Here is a 24,697-nt window from a genome sequence, read left to right on the forward strand (position 1 = left end):
CTTAAAAACATGTTCAATAGAATTTACCTTTGGACCAGATCTGATGACTGTACATTGAGAATGTGCTATCTGGGGCACCTCTTCGTACATTACCTTGGCAGACTGCTTTATAAGAGTCCCTATGTCCCTTGGCCCATCCCACCATAAATTAACCAGCCCACCAAAGTGTGAAAACTTATGGAAGATGAGTGGATGCAGGGGGTCACTCTGAGAATGAGGGTAAACTATTGGTATTGACCAGCTGCTCCTTATTGTATGCTTACCATTGCACACTATATGGCTTCCATGGAGATGTTTGCATATTTGAATAATTTTAGCCAATATTTTCTTATATTTATTCATACTTGTGCTATTCGATGCAACAATGTCATGATAGGACTCATCCTGGGTGGACCTAAAATTGTTTATCCGTGGTTTGGTTTTTATATTTCATAACACAATTAAATAATCTGTATTTCCTTATCATTTCTCTGTTACATAAGCTTGTCATTATACAAAATATCTAGTACCTCGTTTGTCATGTGATGCAACAGTACTAACAATTCATAAAATATTTGAAAATAAAAATTGAAATATGTAAAAGTCTGCAGTGTCGCAGTTATGCAAAATAAAAAAAACCTCAAAATTCATTGACCTCCTGGCTTTTCTAAACAACAACTTTAAAGTGTATTTTATTATTTTATTATTTTAATAATAATTTCAAATAAAACATAAGAGCTAGTGGTGTGGGTGGTTTCACACATTCAGATTTTGCGTGATATTAATGGATAGGGGGTGCTTCCTTCCGACCAAAGCTTAAAGATGGATGCCCCCACACTACAAGGGAAAGTGAGGAGATGCACTTAAAGGCGTATCTCCAATGGGTAATAAAAAGCTAAATAGTTTTGACCTGTTATCATCTATTTATTCTAGTTACAAAAGGAACATTTAATGCAATGGGTTGTTAGGTAGTAATGGCAATAAAAAATATTTATTGATTGATGTCCTTTTGTGTTTTACACCCCACCTCGTTTTGAGCAGGGTCCTCTTCAACCTATTGTTTCTGTAAGTTTTCTTGTAATTGTCCTATTTATAGTTAACCCCCCCCCCCCCCACCCCCTTATAAAGCGCTACAGAATCTGTTGGCGCTACATAATAATAATAACAACAAAGTATTTAACCAGGAAAGGTACATTCAGATTACTCTGGTTTTTAAGTACGTTCTGAGGATGATACCTTAGCCCAACATCCAGGGGTTGTTACTATTACCCAATTTAATGGTACTCATTTTATCTACCTCGGAAGAATGAAGGACTGAGTCAACCCTGCCGAGATTTGAGCCTGTGACCCAAGGGTTGAACAGATTCTACTGATGATGCATTAGCCCACTGAGTTATCTCACAGGCCTATATAAATGGTAACAGTAATAATAATAATGTATATTCATAATGTTTTTGTGATATGTATTATAATTCTCATGTCAATCAATAACTCTGAGATCAACATGACTGTATTTCACATTATGCCACATTGTCCGATACGTAATGTACACAATGGAGGAAATTTATTAAAGTGTTCTGAAGTGACTGCTAAATTCTATCATTGTTTTAATCATATTTATTAAATTGTTTTAAAAGTAAACAAATAAGTGATGTTTTTTCCCCATGGTATATTTGGTCAGTTTTTGAAGAATTTTCTAGTTCAGAAGATCACCAAACATAGAGTGGCAGAACACAGTAGTGAAACAGAATACTTTTCTGTCTGAAAAAGTCCAATTAATATTAATACATTTGTTGTATTGCCAAAAATTGGATATATTAAAAAATGACTGTTAGGATGAAAAAGATGAAAAGAAAAGCCTTCAGATTTAATAAATTGCACGGAAAATGTATCAAAAATTAGAAGTATAAATCTACCTCATTTGTGTTCCCTTACATCATGCTCCCCATTGTAGCACTAAAGTGCCTTGGGCTATTTTTTTTCAAAAGGACCATTTTCAATTCAGTCCTTTAAGCAATGTGATCTGCTAGTTGGCCCGGCTACACTGTTGCTGAGGAGATATTGTTTGGCCAAAAGACAGTCAGGTCAGATTGCCATTACACTGCACAGTGACTACAAAGTGATCAGGCTGCATATTAGCTCATTCATACAAAGCTATCTCATGCCATTTGGATGCCCAGGGGAAAAGAATGATTCAGAAGCAGCATGGCAGGCCCTCTACATCCTTGGCGTCCTCTAAACCAGCTGGGACAGGCCAGAGGATACTATACACAGGTAATCTACTAAATGTAGGAAATACATCTAGTTTCTATTTAAATACCTCTGACACTTACATGGGATAGGCCAGGGATAGGCAACCTTCGGCTCTCCAGATGTTGTGGACTACATCCCCCATAATGCTCTTACACACATAATGCTGGCAAAGCATCATGGGAGGTGTAGTCCAAAACATCTGGAGAGCCGAAGGTTGCCTATCCCTGGGATAGGCAGATCAATTCCACATAATGACATGCTTACTTTAACAGTAAACAGCAGTCGATAACCCTTCTGGCATTTAACGAGCTACTATATTGCAACAAGCATTAGAAGTTGTATATGGAGAGCAAAATTCTAAAATTGTAGCATTCAACCTGGAAACAAATGGAATGTTCCTGCTGATTTCTTCAAATCAAAACCTTTACCCCAAATGTGTTCTTTATATTATCTTTCATTAAATAGCATGATATGCTAAATATGTGAATTAGTTTCATTGTCAATGTTTTCCAAGTTCATTTTATGTTAAAGGGGCATTTTAAGCACAATACACAATAGCAAAGCTTGTGGCAAGCTTAGGTTTAGGAGACTGCGTATAAGCTGTGGTATTTGGAATTATTTTTATTCATTTACAGGAACATTATAGGCACTATAACTTTTTGTTAAATGAAGAGTTGATCTTTTTTTTTTAAAGGAACACTATAGTGTCCAGAATACAAATATGTATTCCTTACACTATAGGTGGGAAACCATGAGCACCCCCATGAGAAAGGTAGTTTCCCGTGCCGCACGGGTATCCTCATGGCTGGCTCTAAGATCATCAGTCTTTGAGAGGCTATTGGGTATGAATGGCAAAACACAGCACTGCACCAATAAGCATCTCCTTTTAGAGATTAAAGGGACACTCCATGCACCCAGACCACTTCTGCTCATTGGAGTGGTCTGGGTGCCAACTCCCACTACTCCTAACCCTGCAAGTATAATTATTGCAGTTTTTTTATAAACTGCAATAATTACATTGCAGGGTTAACTCCACCTCTAGTGGCTGTCTATTAGACAGCCACTAGAGGGCACTTCCTGGTTCCTAGCACAGGAAACCTGTGCTAGAGCGTCGCTGGATGTCCTCACGCTGTGTGAGGACCTCCAGCGTCGCTCAAATCCCCATAGGAAAGCATTAAAATTCGTTTTCAATGCTTTCCTATGGGGAGACGTAATGCGCATGCGCGGCATTGCCGCGCATTAGGTCTCCTCGGCCGGTGGGCGGGATCAGTCTCGCCCACCGGTCGACGCAATACAGAGGAGGAGCGTTGCGGAGGAGGAGACAGTGGCGAGGGACATCGCCGCTGCCTCAGGTAAGTGACTGAAGGGGTTTTCACCCCTTCAGTAACTGGGATTAGTGGGTGGGAGGGAGAGGGACCCTCCAGTGCCAGGAAAACTGATCGTTTTCCTGGAGTTTCCCTTTAATTGAATCAATGTATCTCTATGAGGAACATTCATACAGAGCATGGAGACGCTGAACGTCACACTGGCCAAGAAAGCACCTCTAGTGTCTGTCTCAGTGACTGCCACTAGAAGTGTTACTCTAAAAAAAAAAAAAAATGTTGCACATACTTGACAGATTGAATGTGGGAGAACAGGAAATCATTTAGGTATTTAGGTTAAAGCGGCTTTGGTATTTTTTTCTTTCTTTCAGTTTTCCTTTCACTATGCCCTTTGTATCTTACTGATTATCTCCCACCTATATTCATATTTATCTTTTCTTCCTGATCGCAATACCTGTGTGCAGCCATTTTGTTCTTCTCTCTCCATGAAGTCTGGAGTTTGCCTTCTGTGGGATTCTTTTGAAGAATGGATTCTGGGTAAATCAGCTTAACATCTGCAATTGAACTTTGCTTAAAGTGCACCCATTGCCAAAATTTGCCAAAAATCCTGCTCTCTGTGGAAAAAAAATGTAGTCCATATATACAGGGACGTTTTAGCCGCGAGGCAAACAAGGCATTTGCCTTGGGCGGCATTTTCCAGGGGGCGGCAAAAAACACCGCCCCTCAAATGCCCAGGGCAAATACCTTATTAGCCTGGCGGCTAACCGTCATGCCAGCCGGGCGTGCAGGCTGCTGTGCGCTGGCGGGTGGGCGGCTGGCGAGGGAGCACTTCCTCTGAGCTGTCTGCTCAGCTCCCTCACGCGCCGCAGAGTGAGGCTGGGAGCCGGAATATGACGTCATCCTTCAGCTCCCAGCCTCAAGGGCTAAGGGTAGGCTTGGGTTATGGTAATGCCTTTTTTAAGCTTTCACCATTATTTTATTAAATCCTTCTAATAATATGATGAGAGAAGGCTTTGAGATATTAAATGGTGATACAAGGCACATGTCCTGGAAATGCAACAGTCACTGGCACATCAGTACATCTATACCATGGTACTGTCCTAAGTTTAAAGAACACTCTAATGTTAAAAAAATATATATATGTATATTTATTTATTTTTCCTTTAGATTCAGGACCCCCTTAACTATTGTTAGACACAAAAAAAACAACCTTTAGAATTATATCTGTCCTGTTGCAGTACACAAAGAAATCAGGAGGATTGATAAATCCAACGTTTCTCATACAGGTTTATTCACTGAAGTGAGAATTGTCAAGAATTACAAGCGAGCTTAAAGTGAATTTCATATTCAAGACCAAAATGGCTGAACTGGAAAAAATCTCCAAATCAGCATTCATAGGAGTTTGACTACATTGGCCTTTGAAATTTGAAATTCACTTTGAATTTTCAACAATTCTCTCCTTAGTGAATAACCGTGTTAAAGAAGCATTGTGGACCAACAGCTCATGCTCTGCTAGTCTGATGCTTCTTATAAAAAAGCATGGCACTCTCTATGAGAACATTAGCTGCTTTAAGCCTCATCAGCATGCTGCATGTGATGATGCCAAGTTTGAAATTGATGGTATTAGGGACAAGGTATCACTAGTGTTTGAACCCTAACTCTATCCCTAGCCCTTGCACTTATTATGATAATACCAAAATCCCTCAATGGTATTACTTTCCATCATACAGGCAGCCTTTTTTCATAATGTAGGGTGTGTGATAATCTAGATCAGGGATAGGCAACCTTCGGCACTCCAGATGTTGTGGACTACATCCCCCATAATGCTCTTACACCTGTAATGCTGGCAAAGCATCATAGGAGGTGTAGTCCAAAACATCTTGAGTGCTGAAGGTTGCCTATGCCTGATCTAGAGATTGCTTTAATGTTATAAGTGTGTTTAGATTTCTTATCTCTCCATCGCATCTTGTATACTTGTTTCTGAAATTGTGGTCATGTCTTTTTAATCATGCAGCATTGTATCAGATGTGCGTTTTTGTTTGTCTTCTATATGCAAAATATCTATATTGAATTTGCAATATCAGCAAACATCACACAGCACACATGAGGATTTCATGATGTAGAAGTACTGTGTTTGTCTTTTAGACACAGAATTTCCAGAAATAAATATGGAAATGGAAGGAATGCCATTTAATGTGTACCATCTAATAATTTCATAAGTTTAACTGATTTTTAAAATACAATATTATTATTATTATTTTATTATTTATATAGCGCCATCACATTCCGTAGCGCTGTACATTGGGTGGACTAACAGACATGTGATTTTAACCAGACAATTGGACGTACATAAACAGAGAGGTGGAGGGCCCTGCTCAATCAGCTTACATTCTAGAGGGAGTGGGGTATAGTGACACAAAGGGTAAAAGTAGGGGTACGAAGTAGGTTGTTGTAAAAGTATTCACTGAGGGCTTAGTAGGTAATTTTTGACAGTTGCAGGAGAGGAGTCATGGAGGGTGGGGAAAAAAACCTGCTTACAGTTTAACTGATATGCTTTCTTGAAGAAGTGAGTTTTCAATGATTTTTTTAATGAGTGGAGACTGGGTGAAAGTCTTACGGAGAAGGGAAGGGCGTTAAACCGAAGAGGTGCAGCCCTGGAGAAATCTTGGAGGCAAGCATCAGAGGTGGGAGTACGGACAGAGGATAGACGTAGGTCTTTGGCAGAGCGTAGGGGCCTCGACGGGACATTCTTGTGTATCAGTGAGGACAGGTAGCAGCAGGAGTATGGAGAGATTTGTAGTCAAGTACCAAAGTTTTAAATTAAGCCCTATATCTTTTGGTAAGCCAATGTAGGAACTGGCAGGGAAGGGGAGGGCATTGCTTGTTTAAGAAAGAAAAAAACCCTTACATGATATTACATGTATTTCTGTGTGTGTAGTGTACTATGTCTATAGTGTGGATGGATGTAAATGTGTGAGCAATGTGTGAATGCTATTGGTGGAGTTTAAATCCTGGGGAACGTAGAGGAGTGCTATGGGGAGGACATGAATAGTGTGAGAAATTTGGGAAATACATAGTTTGCTGTATATTTTATAGTCAGTAGACAATGCCCAACCAGTCATATAATATAGAATGGATTCATTTTTTAAAATTAGGGATTCTGTTTTCGCATTAGGCTCCAAACCAAATTGTCGATATTCAAGTATCTCTGCCATGTAATTAGATAACTATATTCACACACTCATTTTTTTTGTAATGTTCATATTTTAAAGCAAAATAGCATAAATCCATGGGCATGCTGAGGGATGGTTGTCTATAAAACTATTTAGTGAGTATGGAGTTGGGTAAATACACAAGTAATATCTTAAATTATTGTTGTTAAGTCTTGCCCATGCCATATAAATATGTGTAATTAACAGGACATAGAAACTCACAGTGGCCAAATAAGCCCCAATTAGAAGGAACCAGCAGCCATAATTTTAATTTGATATGTTTTTTTATTGCCCTGTAATGTGAGGTTTTCCCTGTCTCCTATTAAAGTTAAGATCCTGGAATTATTCCAGTTGAAAGGAATTCTTGTCCAAGAATTTCTAGACTAATTTTATTCACTCACAGTGCATAGGTCTGTGCTTCTGGATCCCTCCAAACATCTGTGACTGCTAGCCTGGGAGCCGTCACCCTTTGCATCAGATCTGAGGTTAATTGACTCTGAAAGACTAAAAGTATGATGTCATATTTAATGGCCCCAGAATTGCACACACATATTAATCTTTTTTTTTTTTTTTTTTTTTTTAATAGCTGTGGCAGAATTAAATTAATTGATAACAGATAGCACAGATGATGAATTAAAAACGATAACTCTGCATACAAAGCTACTCTTATTTCATGCCTGGGTTACATTAGAAAGTGGACAAGGTCATTATTTAGGGAGGAGACCTTGACATTGAGTAGTAACATGAAACCTGAGTAAGAACTATCCAGAATTAAAACAAATCTTTCTGCTGCCAAATAATATCTCATAAACCGATGTAGTAATGATAAAATGCTAATTGGATTAGATCAAGTCTGCGTGATTTGTGGTCACTAGGAAATTCTCTCTCCAAGACCAACATTTTTTTTTGTCAATTAAAATTTTATTGGGGCATACATTATACAGATGGCAGTGACATAACCTTATACACCTACTTCTGAATTCTACATACTGCAGGGCAGCTGTTTTCATGTGCTGCTCATCAACATGTGTATGTGATACATGTCACTGAAAACATGGTGGATCTAGTATATTACTGCTATTTAATGCTTCTAAATTATGTATGATAATACTATTATTATGATAAAGTAAATAATATAATAAACAGATAATATAATAAATCTGTAGCCTTTAGCCCATACCAAAATGCTATAATCCCTTTGAATTTGTATATCCCTCACTCCTTAGCCTGTCATTTTATTCCCCTGCCTCTCTCCGTCTCCCTAAAAGCCCCTTTGCCTCTCTCTCTGCCCACCTCCTATAAACTGTTTGTGCCTGTCTTCCAATCAGCAAAAAAAACACCTCTCTGTATCTCTCCCTCTATCCTCCAAGTTCTGCTAGTTATTACTCTAGTGCAGGGGTAGGCAACCTATGGCACTTGTGCCATGCATGGCACTCGAGGTGTCTTTGCACAGCACTCAAGGCTGCTAGAGCCAAGCAGGCTCTGGCTTATCAGGAGTCCCAGTGAAACTTCAGAAATCTGCTAAGAAAAGGTGGTGAAGGATAATCCTCAATTCATGCAATTTATGATCTCAGATCACTTCCTCACAGCACTTGTGAAAGGGAATCCACACTGGAGTAGAGCAGCCCGCAGCTGCTGTTGCAGCTCCTGTCCTTGACCTGTACCTGGCCAGCATGGTGCACGCTGGACCCCGGGGAAGCCACCCATACTACTAGATATACACAGAAACGCAGAATAACCCTCCCCTCATACAAATAATACAAACAGCCCACACACAAACATACACACAATCCGCACAAATGCAACACCACTAACAATCCACATACATGCACACAACGCCACATGCAGGCTCTCACATACATTACCCCAAACAACCTCACACATACACACACCACCAAACACACAATGTGACATTTTCATACACACACACACAATTCCACAAGCAGCCTCCATACAATATAACAGCTCATATACGCACAAATACAATGATACAAAGCAACTGCAGTATAAATAACACAAGCAGAATACGGAAACATACACATCTCAATTTTAAAAAATAGGACCGGCACGCTACGGGACATCACAATCTTATTTTGGCACAGTGCTGCTAAACGGCTGCCTACCCCTGCTCTTGTGTGTGCTAAAATGACAAAATTAATAGTATCCTTCTACTTAGAAATCTGGAGCTGAAGAATCCCATATCTGGGGCTTTAGCCCCTAATGCCCCTACCCTGATGGCTCCCAAACCCTACCGGAGAGCCGCAGCAGAGCCGCAAACACCCGCGAGCAAGGTGGAGCATCAGCTAAGATGGCGGACGACACGCGTCCCTATACTCCTGGAGGGGAGATTCCTGATACACACCGGCGCCTAGAGGCAATCTTCGACGCCTTTTGGAGAAAGCTGGAAAGCAGGCTGACACCCACTGAGACCACCGAGGCACCTCCACAACCATCCCGCTACTCACCGAAGCAACCTACTGCACACACCACGAGCCCGACATACCGGAGACAGCGACGACGGCCTAAGCGGCATAAGGCGGTAAAATTAGCCGGCTGGCAAACCGCAAAGCTTCTTAACCCCAGCAACATGCAGAAGGAAACGCACAGGGTCAGGGAGAGGAGTAGAATGCAAGTGCAGCACAAAAAAATGCAGGAGTCTCCCCTGGCTGACAGCCTGAGAAGCCAAGCACCCTGGGACACTAAATTCCCTATAAGGGGGATAGGCTGACCACCAAGATGGGCCTCTGATCCCAGCGCCTACCCAGTATGGGGTACCTGGGCCGTACTGGACTTCTTAATTGCCATACACGTGTAACTTACTAGTGCTGCACCTCACACTTCTTTTACTTTGCCAGGTCCAGAGGGTAATGCAATCTATTCTGCTGCTATTCCTATAATCTATTCTGCTGGGGGGCTGGGGCTATCTGGGGTGGTAAACTCTACTGTATCCCTTACCTTACCATGACTATCTACACATAGTACCTATCTCTTATCAGTAAGGGGATATGTCATGCCATGCTTGTTAATTACTTTTAATACTCTTATGTTTCACCAACGTTACTGCTACTATATAATATAAAATTGTGCATTGTCTAGCGATTACCCTACTTGTTACTTATGCTAAGCAGCTAGAGGATTGCCTTTGGGGTACCTCAAGACAGTTTGTGTCCATAATATGCACTGCAAAAATAAAAAATTCAAAAAAAAAAAAGTTAGGGGGTATGCATTTTCAGACATGCACGAAGACACATTCTCACATACACACACTTTTGCATGTATATAGACTGCCAGACACACTCATACACAGAAATACACATAAAAGACTCACGTGCATACAAAGATACTGCACAAACACATACACTTTCTTGACAAATACACACTCCCAAACATACACTTCCAGACACAAAAATGTGTGAACTTTCAGATGCAAGGGAGGATTTTCAGGTGTCTACATTAGTAGACTTTAACACTTTGACAGCTCCATTTCCTCTCATGTGAAGCACCCCTATAGCTCCAGAAGGAAATTATATGACATCACATCCTTCCAGTGTTTTTGCTCACAAGTTATTGTGGTCAGGTTAGGGGGGTCTGCTCAGCAGTTCAGTATGGCCCATTTAGGGCTGTTATTACAAAGGCTTCAAATGGACCTCACAGCATTACAGTACTCCAAGTGGGCCTCCCTGTTATGCCAGCCACCTTACAAAACCATTGCATATAACCCTCTACTGCCATTGGTACATCTTTAACCAATGAGAATTGAACTTGTGAAAGCTCAGACTTGTATATATATATATATATATATTTTAAATTCTTTATTTTTGATGTGCATTAAGTACACAGGATAGTTGAGACAGAATTGCAAGAGTATGGTTGACAGGATTAATCAAATAGCATATGTTGGGGCGGAGCTTGACTACCATGCGGATCAGACGTGTTCAGCAAGAACTCCCACATCTGGCCTCAAATTGGGGGGACTAAACACGGGACTCCTACTCACATTACCCGCTGCCAGCAACCCTCTTGATTGCTGGTCGACACTGCATCCGGGGGTGCCCATCAAGTGCACCTCCTCAGCTGATTTGCCTGACCTAAGGCTTGCAGCCTACTCGTTTTGGAGCCGTGGGGAGACGGACGCTCTCTCGGTTCAAAGGACGCTCAGGTGGTCCCCACCTAATGCTCGCCCCCCACCCATGGACTGGCAGGGGTTATTCCGGTCCCCACTGACCCGCTCCACGTACCCTACTTGGATACAAACAGCTCGCTCAACACAGGTCCCTGCTCTTGTGTGTGCTAAAATGACAAAATTAATAGTATCCTTCTACTTAGAAATCTGGAGCTGAAGAACCCCATATCTGGGGCTTTAGCCCCTAATGCCACTCTATGTCTATGACGGCACCTGAACTTTGCCCTGCTGCTCTTGGCTGCAGCACTGAAAGGGTTAAGTTAATTCTAGTTTGTCTTGTTGTGCATGGAGGTGTTTGGACACTAATAGCTGAGGTTGCTGACGTACAATTAGATTTGTTAATTCTTTGTAATTCTCATTTCATTGGTGACATGTTATTTAGTATGTAATGGAAACCTTTATGGCAAAAAAGCTGATTACCATGAGGTTTTACTGGGCATTCATAAACCTGTCACTTTGCCATGTTTCTGGCTGTAGCAGAGTTAAATACCCCGGAAAAATAGAAAATACATGTCTGATAGCTAAAAGTATGCCAACAATTAAATGTATCCCATTAAGTACTGAGCAAGCAGGATTGTTTGTCCATTTAAATTAAACTATAAATGGCCTTTCACTGTCATGGATACAACAGAGGCTATGGTGTATAAACTAGTAGCTGGGCAATGTAATTATTGACACATCAATAGTATACAAAGTTATCTCATTTGCAACAAATCTTTGAAATATACATCTCCAAGCAACAGCATTGTGTATCAAATGTCTTTTATAAAAGCACAAAAATAAATAAAGCTAAAATGAAAATAAAGAATAGAGATAGCATGTTTGGCAAAAGGCAAATAATATAAGTACAGTGTTTAAAAGCTGCAATGTGAATGGCTGGAAATTCAGCAAACACAATACGTGTAATTAACAGATAATTATTAGTTTTAGTTAGAGATACCTCAGGTTTCATGAGTGTTACATTAACAGTTTATTATATAAATAATGACAGTGTATTATAAGTTTATATAACAAACTCTTCAAACAAACGAAAGAATGTGTAAATCTACATAACAATGTGTTACTTCAATTATATCCCTCAAATAATCATTTATTAAAAATGCAATCATGGCTACCCTACTCTGTCGTTCTTTGGTGTTTGTGCGTCCTTGGGAAATTGCAGTGTTACCTGGCTGTGTGTGGTTTAAGACTAGCGTGTGTACTGATAATCTTTCCAAGAAATGTCTTGCTAAATCTGACTCCTGCACATTACATGAAAAAAAGAGCCAAGGTTAAAAATACTTAACCCATTGAGGGCCAGGGTTCTGTAATACACAGGCTTTTTTTTTAGTAACGTGTGAATTGTCAGAAATTCAAAGTGAATTTAAAATGTAGCGCCAAAATAGATTAATTAAATGCATTGTTGTCTTGCAGAAATCTTCTAGTTTGAGTACTTTGTCCTTAAAATTTACTTTGAATTATTGACAATAGTCTCATAGTTACATAGTTACATAGGCTGAAAAGAGACATGTATCCATCAAGTTCAGCCTTCCTGTTTTTTTGCGGTCGATCGAAAAGAAAGAAAAAAAAAAAAAACAGTTTAAAGCACTTCCAATTTTGCAACAAACTAGGAAAAAAATCCTTTTTGACTTCAGAATGGCAGTCAGATTTATCCATGGATCAAGAAGCTATTACCCTACAGTTGACAAATTCTTACTTATTAAATAACATGTAGTTGTTGTTGTGACAGTCCTGGCATGGTAATAATGCTAAACATATGAGAGTAAATTGATAGACAGGCAAACAGACACTGATAGACACTTGCACACAGATACATTTGCAGACGCACACAGGATATACACTCCCAGACATATACCGATACACATTCTCAGGCATACCAATCATCATGTTTTCGGCAGGAGAGATCCTAAATTTCAAGGCCCTTTCCTTCTGGGGTTGTTTCTAGAAAGCTAACCCAAAGAAGCATAGTTTGAATGCATCATTAAACTTGCTCACGCTAAACAAAGAGCACTAGGACCTTGCAGAGGTAATGAAACAGTTGTCCATGTAAAGTCTATGCTCATTGGGGTGGGCTGTGTGATTGGCAGGCAGCCTGGCAGACATGCCAGTTCTTTGTGATGGATCGATACAGGTCCACTCCATCCAACCGCCCCTCCCCCACCAATTAATGAGATGCCAAAGTTAGGGGGTATGCATTTTCAGACATGCACGAAGACACATTCTCACATAAACACACTGTTGCATGTATATAGACTGCCAGACACACTCATACACAGAAATACACATAAAAGACTCACGTGCATACAAAGATACTGCACAAACACATACACTTTCTTGACAAATACACACTCCCAAACATACACTTCCAGGAACTTTCAGATGCAAGGGAGGATTTTCAGGTGTCTACATTAGCAGACTTTAACACTTTGACAGCTCCATTTCCTCTCATGTGAAGCACCCCTATAGCTCCAGAAGGAAATGAAATGACATCACATCCTTCCAGTGTTTTTGCTCACAAGTGCAACAGCAGTTGTTATTGTGGTCAGGTTAGGGGGTCTGCTCAGCAGTTCAGTATGGCCCATTTAGGGCTGTTATTACAAAGGCTTCAACTGGACCTCACAGCATTACAGTACTCCAAGTGGGCCTCCCTGTTATGCCAGCCACCTTACAAAACCATTGCATATAACCCTCTACTGCCATTGGTACATCTGTAACCAATGATGAACTTGTGAAAGCTCAGACTTGTATATATATATATATAAAATTCTTTATTTTTGATGTGCATTAAGTACACAGGATAGTTGAGACAGAATTGCAAGAGTATGGTTGACAGTATTAATCAAATAGCATATGTTGGGGCGGAGCTTGACTACCACGCGGATCAGACGTGTTCAGCAAGAGCTCCCACATCTGGCCTCAAATTGGGGGGACTAAACACGGGACTCCTACTCACATTACCCGCTGCCAGCAACCTTCTTGATTGCTGGTCGATGCTGCATTCGGGGGTGCCCGTCAAGTGCACCTCCTCAGCTGATTTGCCTGACCTAAGGCTTGCAGCCTACTCGTTTTGGAGCCGTGGGGAGACGGATGCTCTCTCGGTTCAAAGGACGCTCGGGTGGTCCCCACCTAATGCTATCCCCCCACCCATGGACTGGCGGGGGTTATCCCAGTCCCCACTGACCCGCTCCACGTACCCTACTTGGATACAAACAGCTCACTCAACACAGGTCCCGACCGCAGCACATGCTAGCCAGGTGTGGTAAGTAGAGAGGAGTTGGTTGATATTTAGGTTGGTCTGCCACCAATAGAGTTGCAGTGCAGCATTAGAGGTCCCATGTGCTCTCCGGACTGGGCATTGGACTCGTGTCGATTGATAGCACCCCCGTATCGGGCCCCTAGAAATGAGTGCAGCTCAGTATGCGTTGCCCGCATAAGGCATCAAGAGCCCCAAGGGAGACCACCTTCTCCATGGATTGCGTGACAGGCTCCGCTGCCAGGCTTCTGTATGGCCTCTGACTCAGCTGATAGTAGCTGGTGGTAGGGCCCCAGGGTGGACCGGGATAACCCCTGCCGGTCCAAAGGGGGGGGCAGGGCTGGTGCCACGTAGGGCAAGAGGGTCTGGCTAGTTACAAACAGGCAGGATAGCAGGGCAGTGGCCGTCCACCCCACTCGCTGCCTGAGTAGGCCTCAGCCGCCATGCTTGGGCCAAAATGCAGAGTTTTGGGCCAAGCTCCAGAACCAGTACCTTGTAGTGCATGTCGCCTTAGCTTTTAAAGAAGGGTTATATTACTTTTTTGGAGCATGAAGGCAAAGAACACCAAAGAACGACAGAGTAGGGTAGCCATGATGGCATTTTTAATAAATGATTATTTGAGGGATATAATTGAAGTAATACATTGTTATATAGATTTACACATTCTTTTGTTTATTTGAAGAGTTCATTATATAAACTTATAATACACTGTCATTATTTATATAATAAACTGTTAATGTAACACTCATGAAAACTGAGATATCTCTAACTAAAACTAATAATTATCTGTTAATTACACGTATTGTGTTTGCTGAATTGAGGGATCTGTTCTTCCATGTGACTAGTCAGCATGATCCGGCCCCACCCCCCATGTATAAGTATTCTATCTATGGCCACTGAGTTGGTTGGTTAAAATGCTACTATGATTATTGGTAACAATCTATCTTTACTCCCTGTCATTTTTAAAACGTCATCAGCTTTGCATCTCTTTGTGTACATCTATGACTTATCAATACATTCTAATGTGGGTAAAATGATTAATTAGCATTTTATGGCAGAACTTTGAGCTATAACATGTATTTATTCATGGCAGCGCTTATCTGCTTTGTTTTCCACTACTGCTAATACATGTAAAATATACTGCTTCTGTATATTACAGGTCCAGACAATATAGGCGATTACAGACCAAAATTCCCTGATTTCACCCGTTACATTGGGGAATTTATGCCATCAGAAGAAGGCACCAGTGAAGTGAATTATTTATGTCGTGCTGCCCCAGGCACACCCCACCCTAGGCCCAAAGACATGCATGTAGGGGGCATTGGTTGGGGAGTCACAGCATTCAGTCACCTTAATAGAAGTCAGCTGTTAAGCAACAATCAGATCAAGGTAAGTGTTTTAAGTTTGACTTATATCTAGACTATAACAAAAACACATATCAGCAACTACTGAAATACAAATACTATACTCAATACTATATTGAGCATTGCAGAGAATTGAGAAGAGAATTGCCAAATTTGAATCAAAATAACAGATTTAGAAAATGAAAAACTTGAGTTGGTGAACTCTTCCACTTCAGATCTGTTGGCCTAAATCGCATGATTCTATTCTCCACAGTTCATAGTTTAGTGAATAACCCCGTCAAGAAGTGCGGAGCTCTATTATCTAGCAAGCAAACTAGACTGTGTTTTACAGACTTATTTACTAAAGTGAGAATTCAACATGAATTTCAAATTTAAGGCCATATTAGCCTTGACCCCTGACAAAGGTGCACACGCTGTGCACCGAAATGCGCGTCGGGCAACTTTTGATTTTCACAGGGCACTTTTACAGGCACATATTAAGCATGATGTAATGGATTAATAAGTTATTACTTTCTCTTTCACACTCTATTTCCAATCTCTGACTATTTAGTTAGTTTACCAGGGAGAGAGACTTTTCTGTTATCTATGCTTTATTATTCAGTACTACAGGAGATTTCTACTATAATTGAACCTTGTTTTGCCTGAATTCACACATTGATGCTAGCAATCATACCTTATAAAGAAAGGTATGCACTTATGAGCTCACATCTGAATTAAGTGGCATTAAGGTGACTTTCTACTGACTCCATATATTGGTGTGTTACTGACTCCACATATTGGAGTGAATATTTGTAATAGTAAATACTGAAAACCCAATCTCCCTAAGATTTTCCTAATAGTACAGAATTCTGGACTATCCACTAACAAAATACTCTTTTTAGGGTCCCCCCAACTTGTGGCCATCATTAATAAAGCCTGTTATTTAGGGGGCACCATTGAGTCAGGATTTCCTAGTCAGAGAAAAGCTAAGTAGCTTTAGATTTAATAGACTTTCTCAGCAACTCTACCTTTGGTTAAGTGATTATTTTAACATTGTTTACTATTTTCCAGTGCATATCCACACTCAAGATCAATTTTTGTTTTTTGCGTGTGTATATTATTATTTTTTCTTTATTTATTTGTACACTGGGGATAAACCCTAGACACCACTGGAGTGTCTTTCTGGTGATTTTATTCAGGGTAGGAGGTCTTGCACGAGCAGACCACCTAGAACTGAATACATTTTCTCATATTAGCTAAACTGGAAGCAAGAATTAGTTTGTACAATTTGGATTTTTAAAACTTAATTAATTTAAGACAGCCGCGCTGGTCGGGCGCACATCTTGTAAGCTCTGAGTCTGCACAGAAAAGCTTTAATATAGCCAAAAATATCGACTGCACTGCAGAAATCAGCCAGCAGACATACCCCTGAGACGGGACGAAGTCGCTGCAATTCAATCTGTTCTCTCTCACACCAAGACCACAGGCTCCCGCAGGAGATGGACCCGCGGCCTACCTGAGGCCTACTCACAGCAACCACGAGGGAGGCGGTCGATCCCTATGTTCCTTGCTGCACACCCCTTCAAAGGTCCTTCTTTCACCCTCCCCCTCGCCCCGCCGGTGGGGGATATCCCGACTCCTCTTCCCTGTGCTGCACTGGTGAAGCATCAGCAACTTTATCTACAGTGACAACCAGCCTACTAGTGGCAAGATGGCAGATGCCAGGAGCAAGCCAACACCTCGAGACACACATCCTACTCTCATGGAGAAGCTGGATAATCTATTTGCAGAGTTCTGGTCAGCACTTACTCAGCGCCTACATGCACAGACCGAAGCCCCGCCAGCGCTCTCGCTGCATCAAAATACACAGCAATCTACCACCCCTGGGCAACGCCCAGACACTGCACCCAGGGTGAGAAGGCGGAAGAGGACACCCAGGGGAGGGCATCGCGCCGAACAGGGCCGGTGCAAGGATATCTGCCGCCCTAGGCAAAGATCCATTTTGCCGCCCAGTCATGTCACTTACTCACTGACAGACAATCACTGACAGACACACATGCTGACACATACACTCACTCACTGACAGACAATCACTGACATACATACACTCACTGACAGACACACACACAGACACACACTCACTGACAGACACTCACTCACTGACAGACACTCACTCACTGACAGACACTCACTGACAGACATGCACCCACTGACAGACATGCACCCACTGACAGACATGCACCCACTGACAGACACAGAGGCAGACACTCACAGACAGACACACACACTCACAGACAGCGACATATTAGCTGCGACGCAAACAAGGCATTTGCCCTGGGCAGCATTTTCCAGGGGGCGGCAAAAAAAAAACGCCCCAAATGCCCAGGGCAAATTTCTTGTTAGCCTTGCGGCTAACTAAAAATCCAGGCGGGCTGCTGGGCAGGCAGCACTGGCGAGGGAGCACTTTCCCTTGAGCTTTTTTGCTCAGCTCCCTTGCGCACCGCAGAGTGATGCCGGGAGTCGGAATATGACGTCATATTCCGGCTCCCGGCATCACTCTGCGGCGCACAAGGAAGCTGAGCAGAGAGCTCAGGGGAAAGTGCTCCCTCGCCAGCGCCGCCCGATCAGCAGCCCAGAAGCCACTGGACCCCAGAGAAAGGGAGAATAAAAAAAAAAGTGAGTATGTTAATGTGAGTGTGTGTGTCTGTTAGTGAGTGTGTTTGTCTGTTAGTGTGTGTGTGTGTGTGTGTGTCTGTTAGTGTTTGTGAGTGTGTGTCAGGGAGTGTGTCTGTTAGGGAGTGTGTTACTATGTGTGTGTCTGTTAGTGAGAGTGTATGTGTGTCTGTTAGTCAATGTGTGTGTCTGCTAGTGACTGTATGTGTCTGTTAGTGAGTGTGTAGGTCTGTTAGCTAGTGTATGCCTGTCTGTCAGTGAATGTGTGTGTGTGTATTTAGAAGGCGGATAAGGGTGGGGTGGCGCACAGGGGGGCGCCTGAGTTTTGTCATGCCTAGGGCAGCACAAAACCAGGATACACCACTGCTCACAGACACTCACTCACTGACAGTCAAACACTCAAACAGTCCCCTCCCTGGGGTCCAGTGTTTGGGGCAGCTCCTCACTCCTCCTGCCCACTGTTTAGTATGCTGGGGCCGGAATGACATCATATTCCGGCTCCCGGCATCACAGAGGGCGCATGAGGGAGGAGTGAGAGGCTGCAAGAAAAGCCTCCCTCACCGCCTGCATTCTCCTGGTCACCGGCCTTTGATGGCAGACCAGGCACCTGTCATCAAGGTAAGCAGGTGCCTGCTCTGCCATACTGAAGGACAACTAAGGGGGCGCCCTGAGGTGGCCAGATGGCCACCTCCTAAACAGGGCTCCTCTGGGCACCTCTGGGCACCTCTGGGCACCCCCACGGACAGGGCTCCTCTGGGCACCCCCACGTTCAGGCGCCTGGAGGAGCGACCTGACACTGAGGAAGGGCGGCTCAAGAGCCGCTCACGCAGCGCTGTGGCCCAAGAAAGAGGGAGCCCACCAGGAAATATCCCGATGTGTGCTACCAGCAGGCCGGCGCCTTAGGCGAATGCCTAGTTCGCCTAACAGTGGCGCCGAAGACTCGGTCCTGCTACAAGCCACCACCCTCCCAGGCTGCAGCCCATGTTGGGAATGTCCCCAAGGCATTGCTCACTACCTCAGAAGGCCATAGCCAAGCCTGAGCAGAAACATCATTACGGAGGGCCTCGAAATCAAGTACTGGTCTTGGACTCCGGGGCTTGCGAGCACAGTGCTCTGGGTTGTTTGGGAGTTTGGGGCTGGCTGGGTGCAGATCCGTGGGACTAGAATCTTGATTACTGGGGGAGCATCCATCAAGTACAGGGTGTAGGCTAAGTCACATGCCCAAAGGCAGACAATCTACCTCTAAATGGAAATATATATCAGAAGTTCAGTTCTTCTCAATTTTAACTACTCACCGCTACGAGTCCCAAAGGTATTGCTACAGAGGGAGCGCAAGAGTACGCAATTGATCATCCCTGTTAGCAGTGGTTCTCCCCTAAAGCTTGTTGGCACACCATTGATCGCCTATATTGTGCCCCACGCCATATGCTCGCTGAGATGACACTACATCCCATCCGAGCCAGTGAGCACACCCGTGCATACTATAATTGATCAACTTTTCATTATTCGTTCTCCCCATGTCTGGCAATCCTATTAGACTGCAAGCTTATAATAACAGCTAGGACTAGACATGTATGTTTAGCTTGTTTCTTCTATTACTACTCTTGTTACAAAAAAAAAATGTGCAGCTTATTACTATTATTCATGCATAACTCCTGTAATTTTATCTCATGTTAGATGTCATTACTAAACCGTGTATTACTCTCTGCACTGGAAAAATAAAGAATGTAAAAATAAAAAAAATTCAAGTATGTCCTTGGAATTCAGAAATTCACTTTGAATTCTCATGTTAGTAAATAAACTCTTTAGTGTTCATAGCAGTGATCTAGTTATGTACCACAGCAAGCAGGATCCGGGTCATGACACTCTGCACGGTGTGCATGCGAGGTGTGTTTGGTACTATGAATTGAATGTGTATAATATTGTGGTATTCTGAGCCGATTTTATCACAAGCAATTGAAAAACAATTATCCCAGAGACTTGCTTTGATAACAAAATCCAGATATAACTTGGTACCAGTGTAATTTTCAGGTAAGAATAATTAATTTGTGTTTATGATATTCTTAAACTGGACGTTAGGTAGCTGTTTACCTTGCACGGATTAGCATTGTTGTGTGTAAATAAGGACAGCAAAGCTTGCTGGCTCTCCTTGTTACAGTTCACCTTCATAATGGTTTCAAGTGAGTGTAGATGCTGTGTGTGTGTTACCGTCAATTGGGTGTATGTGAGGTATTGTGAATTTATGTATAAGTGGTACATTGAAACATACAGAAATGTGAATACACTGTGTGCACAATGTACATGGTTCTAATAATTCAGCATATTTAGTAATGTGAGCTGTGTGTATGTAATGTGCATGTGATGGTGAGAATTCTATGTATTTATGTATTTACTAATAGTGAATTTCCTGTATGCAGCGGCAATGGGGAATTATGAATTTTGGCCTGGATTTCATGTTTGGATAAGATTTTCAAATGAATTAATATCATTGGATTAAGTTTTATAATTATTTTTTAAAACATTCAAAGACTAAACAATATAATTTATACCTATAAAAAATTCAACATAAATATTTTTTAAAATGATTAAATAATGTATCCAAAAATATAAAATAATTTATAAAATCGTATCAAAAACATTAAATTGAAGCCTATATGTGACAATTTAATGTTCTTCCATGTGCCATCTTCAACTCACAGATGTTGCGACTAAGTGGCTACTAAAAAAGTCTGGACATACCCCATATTGAATACCCTGGGTTGTCTACTTTTAAAAAAATATGTACATGTGGGGTGTTATTCAGCGATTTATGACAGATAATAGTGTTACAATGTCACTATTGATACATTTTAAAAATGTATGTTTTGAAACCGCAATATCCTACTTGTACTTATAGCCCTATAACATGCAAAAAAATAGCAAAAAGCATGTAAACACTGGGTATTTTTGAACTCAGGACAACATTTTGAATCTATTTAGCAGTTTTTTTCATTCGCTTTTGTAGATGAGTAAAAGATTTTTCACATAAAATTAAAAAAAAAACGTGTATTTTTTTCAATTTTTCATTTTTTTTTAAATTAAATTACATGAGATTATATAAATAATGGTATGTAAAGAAAGCCCCTTTTGTCCTGAAAAAAACAATATATAATTTGTATGGGAACAGTAAATGAGAGAGCGGAAAATTACAGCTAAACACAAACACCACAAAAGTGTCAAAAAGATGCCTGGTCGCAAATGTACAACATCGCAAAAAAAGTCAGGTCCTTAAGGGGTTAAGGACTAAACTTCTGGAATAAAAGGGAATCATGACATGTCACACATGTCATGTGTCCTTAAGGGGTTAATCCTACCGTTTGACATATAGGAGCCGGTATAAAAGCGAAAATGCTGTAGTTAGGTTGTTTGCTTATGAAGTGAAATAAAGTCTGAGAAGCCTGTAGTATAACGATTGACCGGTAGGGGTCAGCATGTAGGCGAAAATGCCGTGGTTCGTTGGTTTGTACATGAAATGCAATAATGTCTGAGAAGCCTGTAGTACACCGAATGACCGGTAGGGGTCAGTGTGTAGGCGCAAATGCAGTGGTTTGTTGTTTTGTCCATGAAATGCAATAATGTCTGAGAAGCCTGTAGTACACTGAATGACCAGTAGGGGTAAGTGTGTAGGTGAAAATGCAGTGGTTTATTGTTTTGTACATGAAAAGCAAAAACGTCTAAGAAGCCTGTAGTACACCGAATGACTGATAGGGGTCAGTGTGTAGGTGAAAAATGCAGTGGTTTGTTGGTTTGTACATGAAATGCAATAATGTCTGAGAAGCCTGTAGTACACCGAATGACCGGTAGGGGTCAGTGTGAAGGTGCAAATGCAGTGGTTCGTTGGTTTGTACATGAAATGCGATAATGTCTAAGAAGCCTGTAGTACACCCAAAGACCAGTAGGGGGTTTAAACGAATGATATGCATGAACATGCAATGGTTTTAGAACAGACTTAGACAAAATGCAGCTGTAAAGTGAGGACCTGACCCGTGCATGATGCCGTGGGACTGATGCCTGGCGTAACGGGTAGGTCGACTTACGGTTTGTGAGTCACTTGGACACCATCCATGGCAATGGATTGAAGAAAGAAGGTGGTAGGCCGGAAAAGCCTGTGGCTGGATTCCTGACACAGCTCAGCTTAGAAAACCTGGAGTAATCAAGTAAAATGGCGTCTGGATGACCCGGAAGTGGAAATCATTCTGATGCTGACCTCAAGCGATATGACTCAGGTAAGGTGTGTCCCTTATATAGGGGAGTGAATTAATTTAAGCCCCTCCCACAAATACAGGCCAAACTGCCTTAATACATATATATAGACACACACACGTATTAGATATATATATATATATATATATATATATATATCTATCCAAAAAGAGAGGAGAGCACTCCAGAGGACTTGTTTAAAGCAATTTATTCCGTGAAGAAAATCGTGAAGAAAATCGACGTTTCGACCCGCAGGTCTTTATCAAGATACAAAATCAAGTACAACAGTGTCTTTATATACCCTAAAAGATTAAGGAGTGATTACTTACCCTGAATGTGTTGTGCACCCGAAAGCCATGTGTGCTCGATGAGCTGTGATTGCCAAACCCGCGTTGGCGATCCCGTCGGTGTGTAGTGACGTCACCACTAGTGCGACGGCGCGGAAAAGGGACGTGAGCGTGCGTCTAGGTAGCCCAAGGAGTCAAGTGTGGGCAAAAGCTTACGTGATGTGTGTGAAGTGCGAAAATTATGCCAATAAAGATATATAGGAAGAGGATATTCATTAATAAAACCAAATATTAGATTGGGCATGTAATGTACAAATAGACATACTAATCCTGCAGATTGGTTAATACAGTGTTGAACAACACAATGAGTGTGTGTGTTGCGTACAAGACGAGAATCGATGAGAGTATTGGTCAAAAGGGGCAAGTGCAAGAAGGCAGAGGACCCAGGATGCAGGGAGTGTCAAAGGATGGGAAGGGCAGGGGATATGTGGCAAGAAGTGGTGAAACATGAAAACATAAAAACATAAATCCAAAACGTGAGCAAATCAATGTACACATGAACGGATCTATAAAGAGAGGTCCTAAAGTGTTTAGCGATGTATATAGGAGTGTGTGAAGAACTAGAAGAGTGGTGAAGTGATTTGTGGAGAGATGTAATGCAGCTGGTGGTAGCGAGCTGGGAGCCAAGAGCTAGGTGTGGAGTTAAAGGAGTAGTAGTGAGCTAGATAGGAGGAAAAGTGACCAGACAGAAAATCACATATAGCGTCTAGTGAGCTGAATTAAATGCAATATACAAGTGAATACATGGGGATGTGTATAGATGGAACAAGCAGGATCCTGCGCTACAGGACGAGCGTGTGGCAATGCCCAACTTACTAATAGACAATGTTGTGTAGAAGAGAGGCAAATGTATGAACAGGACTTAGATAGTAGACAATGAACATCGAAATAAAGAAAATAAAAAATATAAAAAAATATAAAATGAAAAATATCTAGCATCTGGTTATGAAGGGATGCTGGGATTACGGGAAATCAATATCACAAAAAATATATATATATATATGCCCATACAAAGTGCGTAAGTGTGCGTTGTAGTTTGTTCAGATACGTGTTCGGAAGGAAAATTTGTAGCGTCCTTATCAGGTATAGAAATTTGGGTAACAGTATCATTTTTAAGGCTGTCAATCTGCCCACCCACGACAAGTATTTGGTTTCCCATGTTTTCAACGTGACGCCCGTCTCTTTCAGTAGCTTGCCATAATTCAGTTGCAGGAGTTTGCCTGGGTATTTTGGAATGTGTAACCCTAGGAATGTGAGGTAGTCGTCTCTCCAGTCAAAGTGAAAGGTTTCTTTTAAATTGTTTACCGTGACTTGTGACATCCCTATCCCCATGGCCTGTGTTTTAGTAACGTTTAATCTATAATACGATTGGTCCCCATATTCCCTGATTTCTCCTTTGAGGTTTGGCAGTGAGATCTGTGGTTGTGTAATTGTCAGCATAACGTCGTCTGCGAATAGGCTCGCTTTGTATTCTCTTTGTCCCATCTTTACCCCATGTATGTTCTTGTTTTCTCGCAATCTAGTGGCTAGTGGTTCTAAAGCCAGTATGTATAATAGGGGTGACAGGGGGCAGCCTTGCCTCGTGCCATTCGACAGCCTAAACGGGTCTGAGAGGAACCCCGAGTTTAGCACTCGGGCTTGTTGTACAGTGCCTCTAACGCCGCTGCAAATTGTTCGGGCATCCCAAACTTTGCTAGGACCGCTCTGAGAAAACCCCAGTGTAGTCTGTCGAAGGCTTTCTCAGCATCCAGCGCGAGAAATATTCCCCCTTCTTTCCGCGTCTGGAGCTTGTATAGCAAGTTTATAACCTTTCGTGTGTTGTCCACCCCCTGTCTCCCCTTTGCAAAGCCCACCTGGTCTGTGTGTATTATGTGCGGAATAATGGTCCCC

The 24,697-nt window shown here is 41.8% G+C and overlaps 1 protein-coding gene across 2 annotated transcripts in view; it reads left to right on the forward strand.

Annotated features, from left to right (window-relative positions):
• The first annotated feature begins 2,072 nt into the window (after positions 1 to 2,072).
• Positions 2,073 to 24,697, forward strand: part of SPMIP2 (sperm microtubule inner protein 2) — a 55,162-nt gene continuing 32,537 nt past the window's right edge. For both annotated transcript variants that reach the window (XM_063460033.1, XM_063460034.1), the window contains exons 1-2: positions 2,073 to 2,253; positions 15,362 to 15,591. In XM_063460033.1, coding sequence (XP_063316103.1) covers positions 2,169 to 2,253; positions 15,362 to 15,591 — 315 coding nt within the window. In that variant the 5' untranslated portion in view covers positions 2,073 to 2,168. The remainder of the gene's footprint in view (positions 2,254 to 15,361; positions 15,592 to 24,697) is intronic.

Source organism: Pelobates fuscus, chromosome 6 (assembly GCF_036172605.1).
Source record: "Pelobates fuscus isolate aPelFus1 chromosome 6, aPelFus1.pri, whole genome shotgun sequence".
Taxonomy (NCBI): Eukaryota; Metazoa; Chordata; class Amphibia; order Anura; family Pelobatidae; genus Pelobates; species Pelobates fuscus.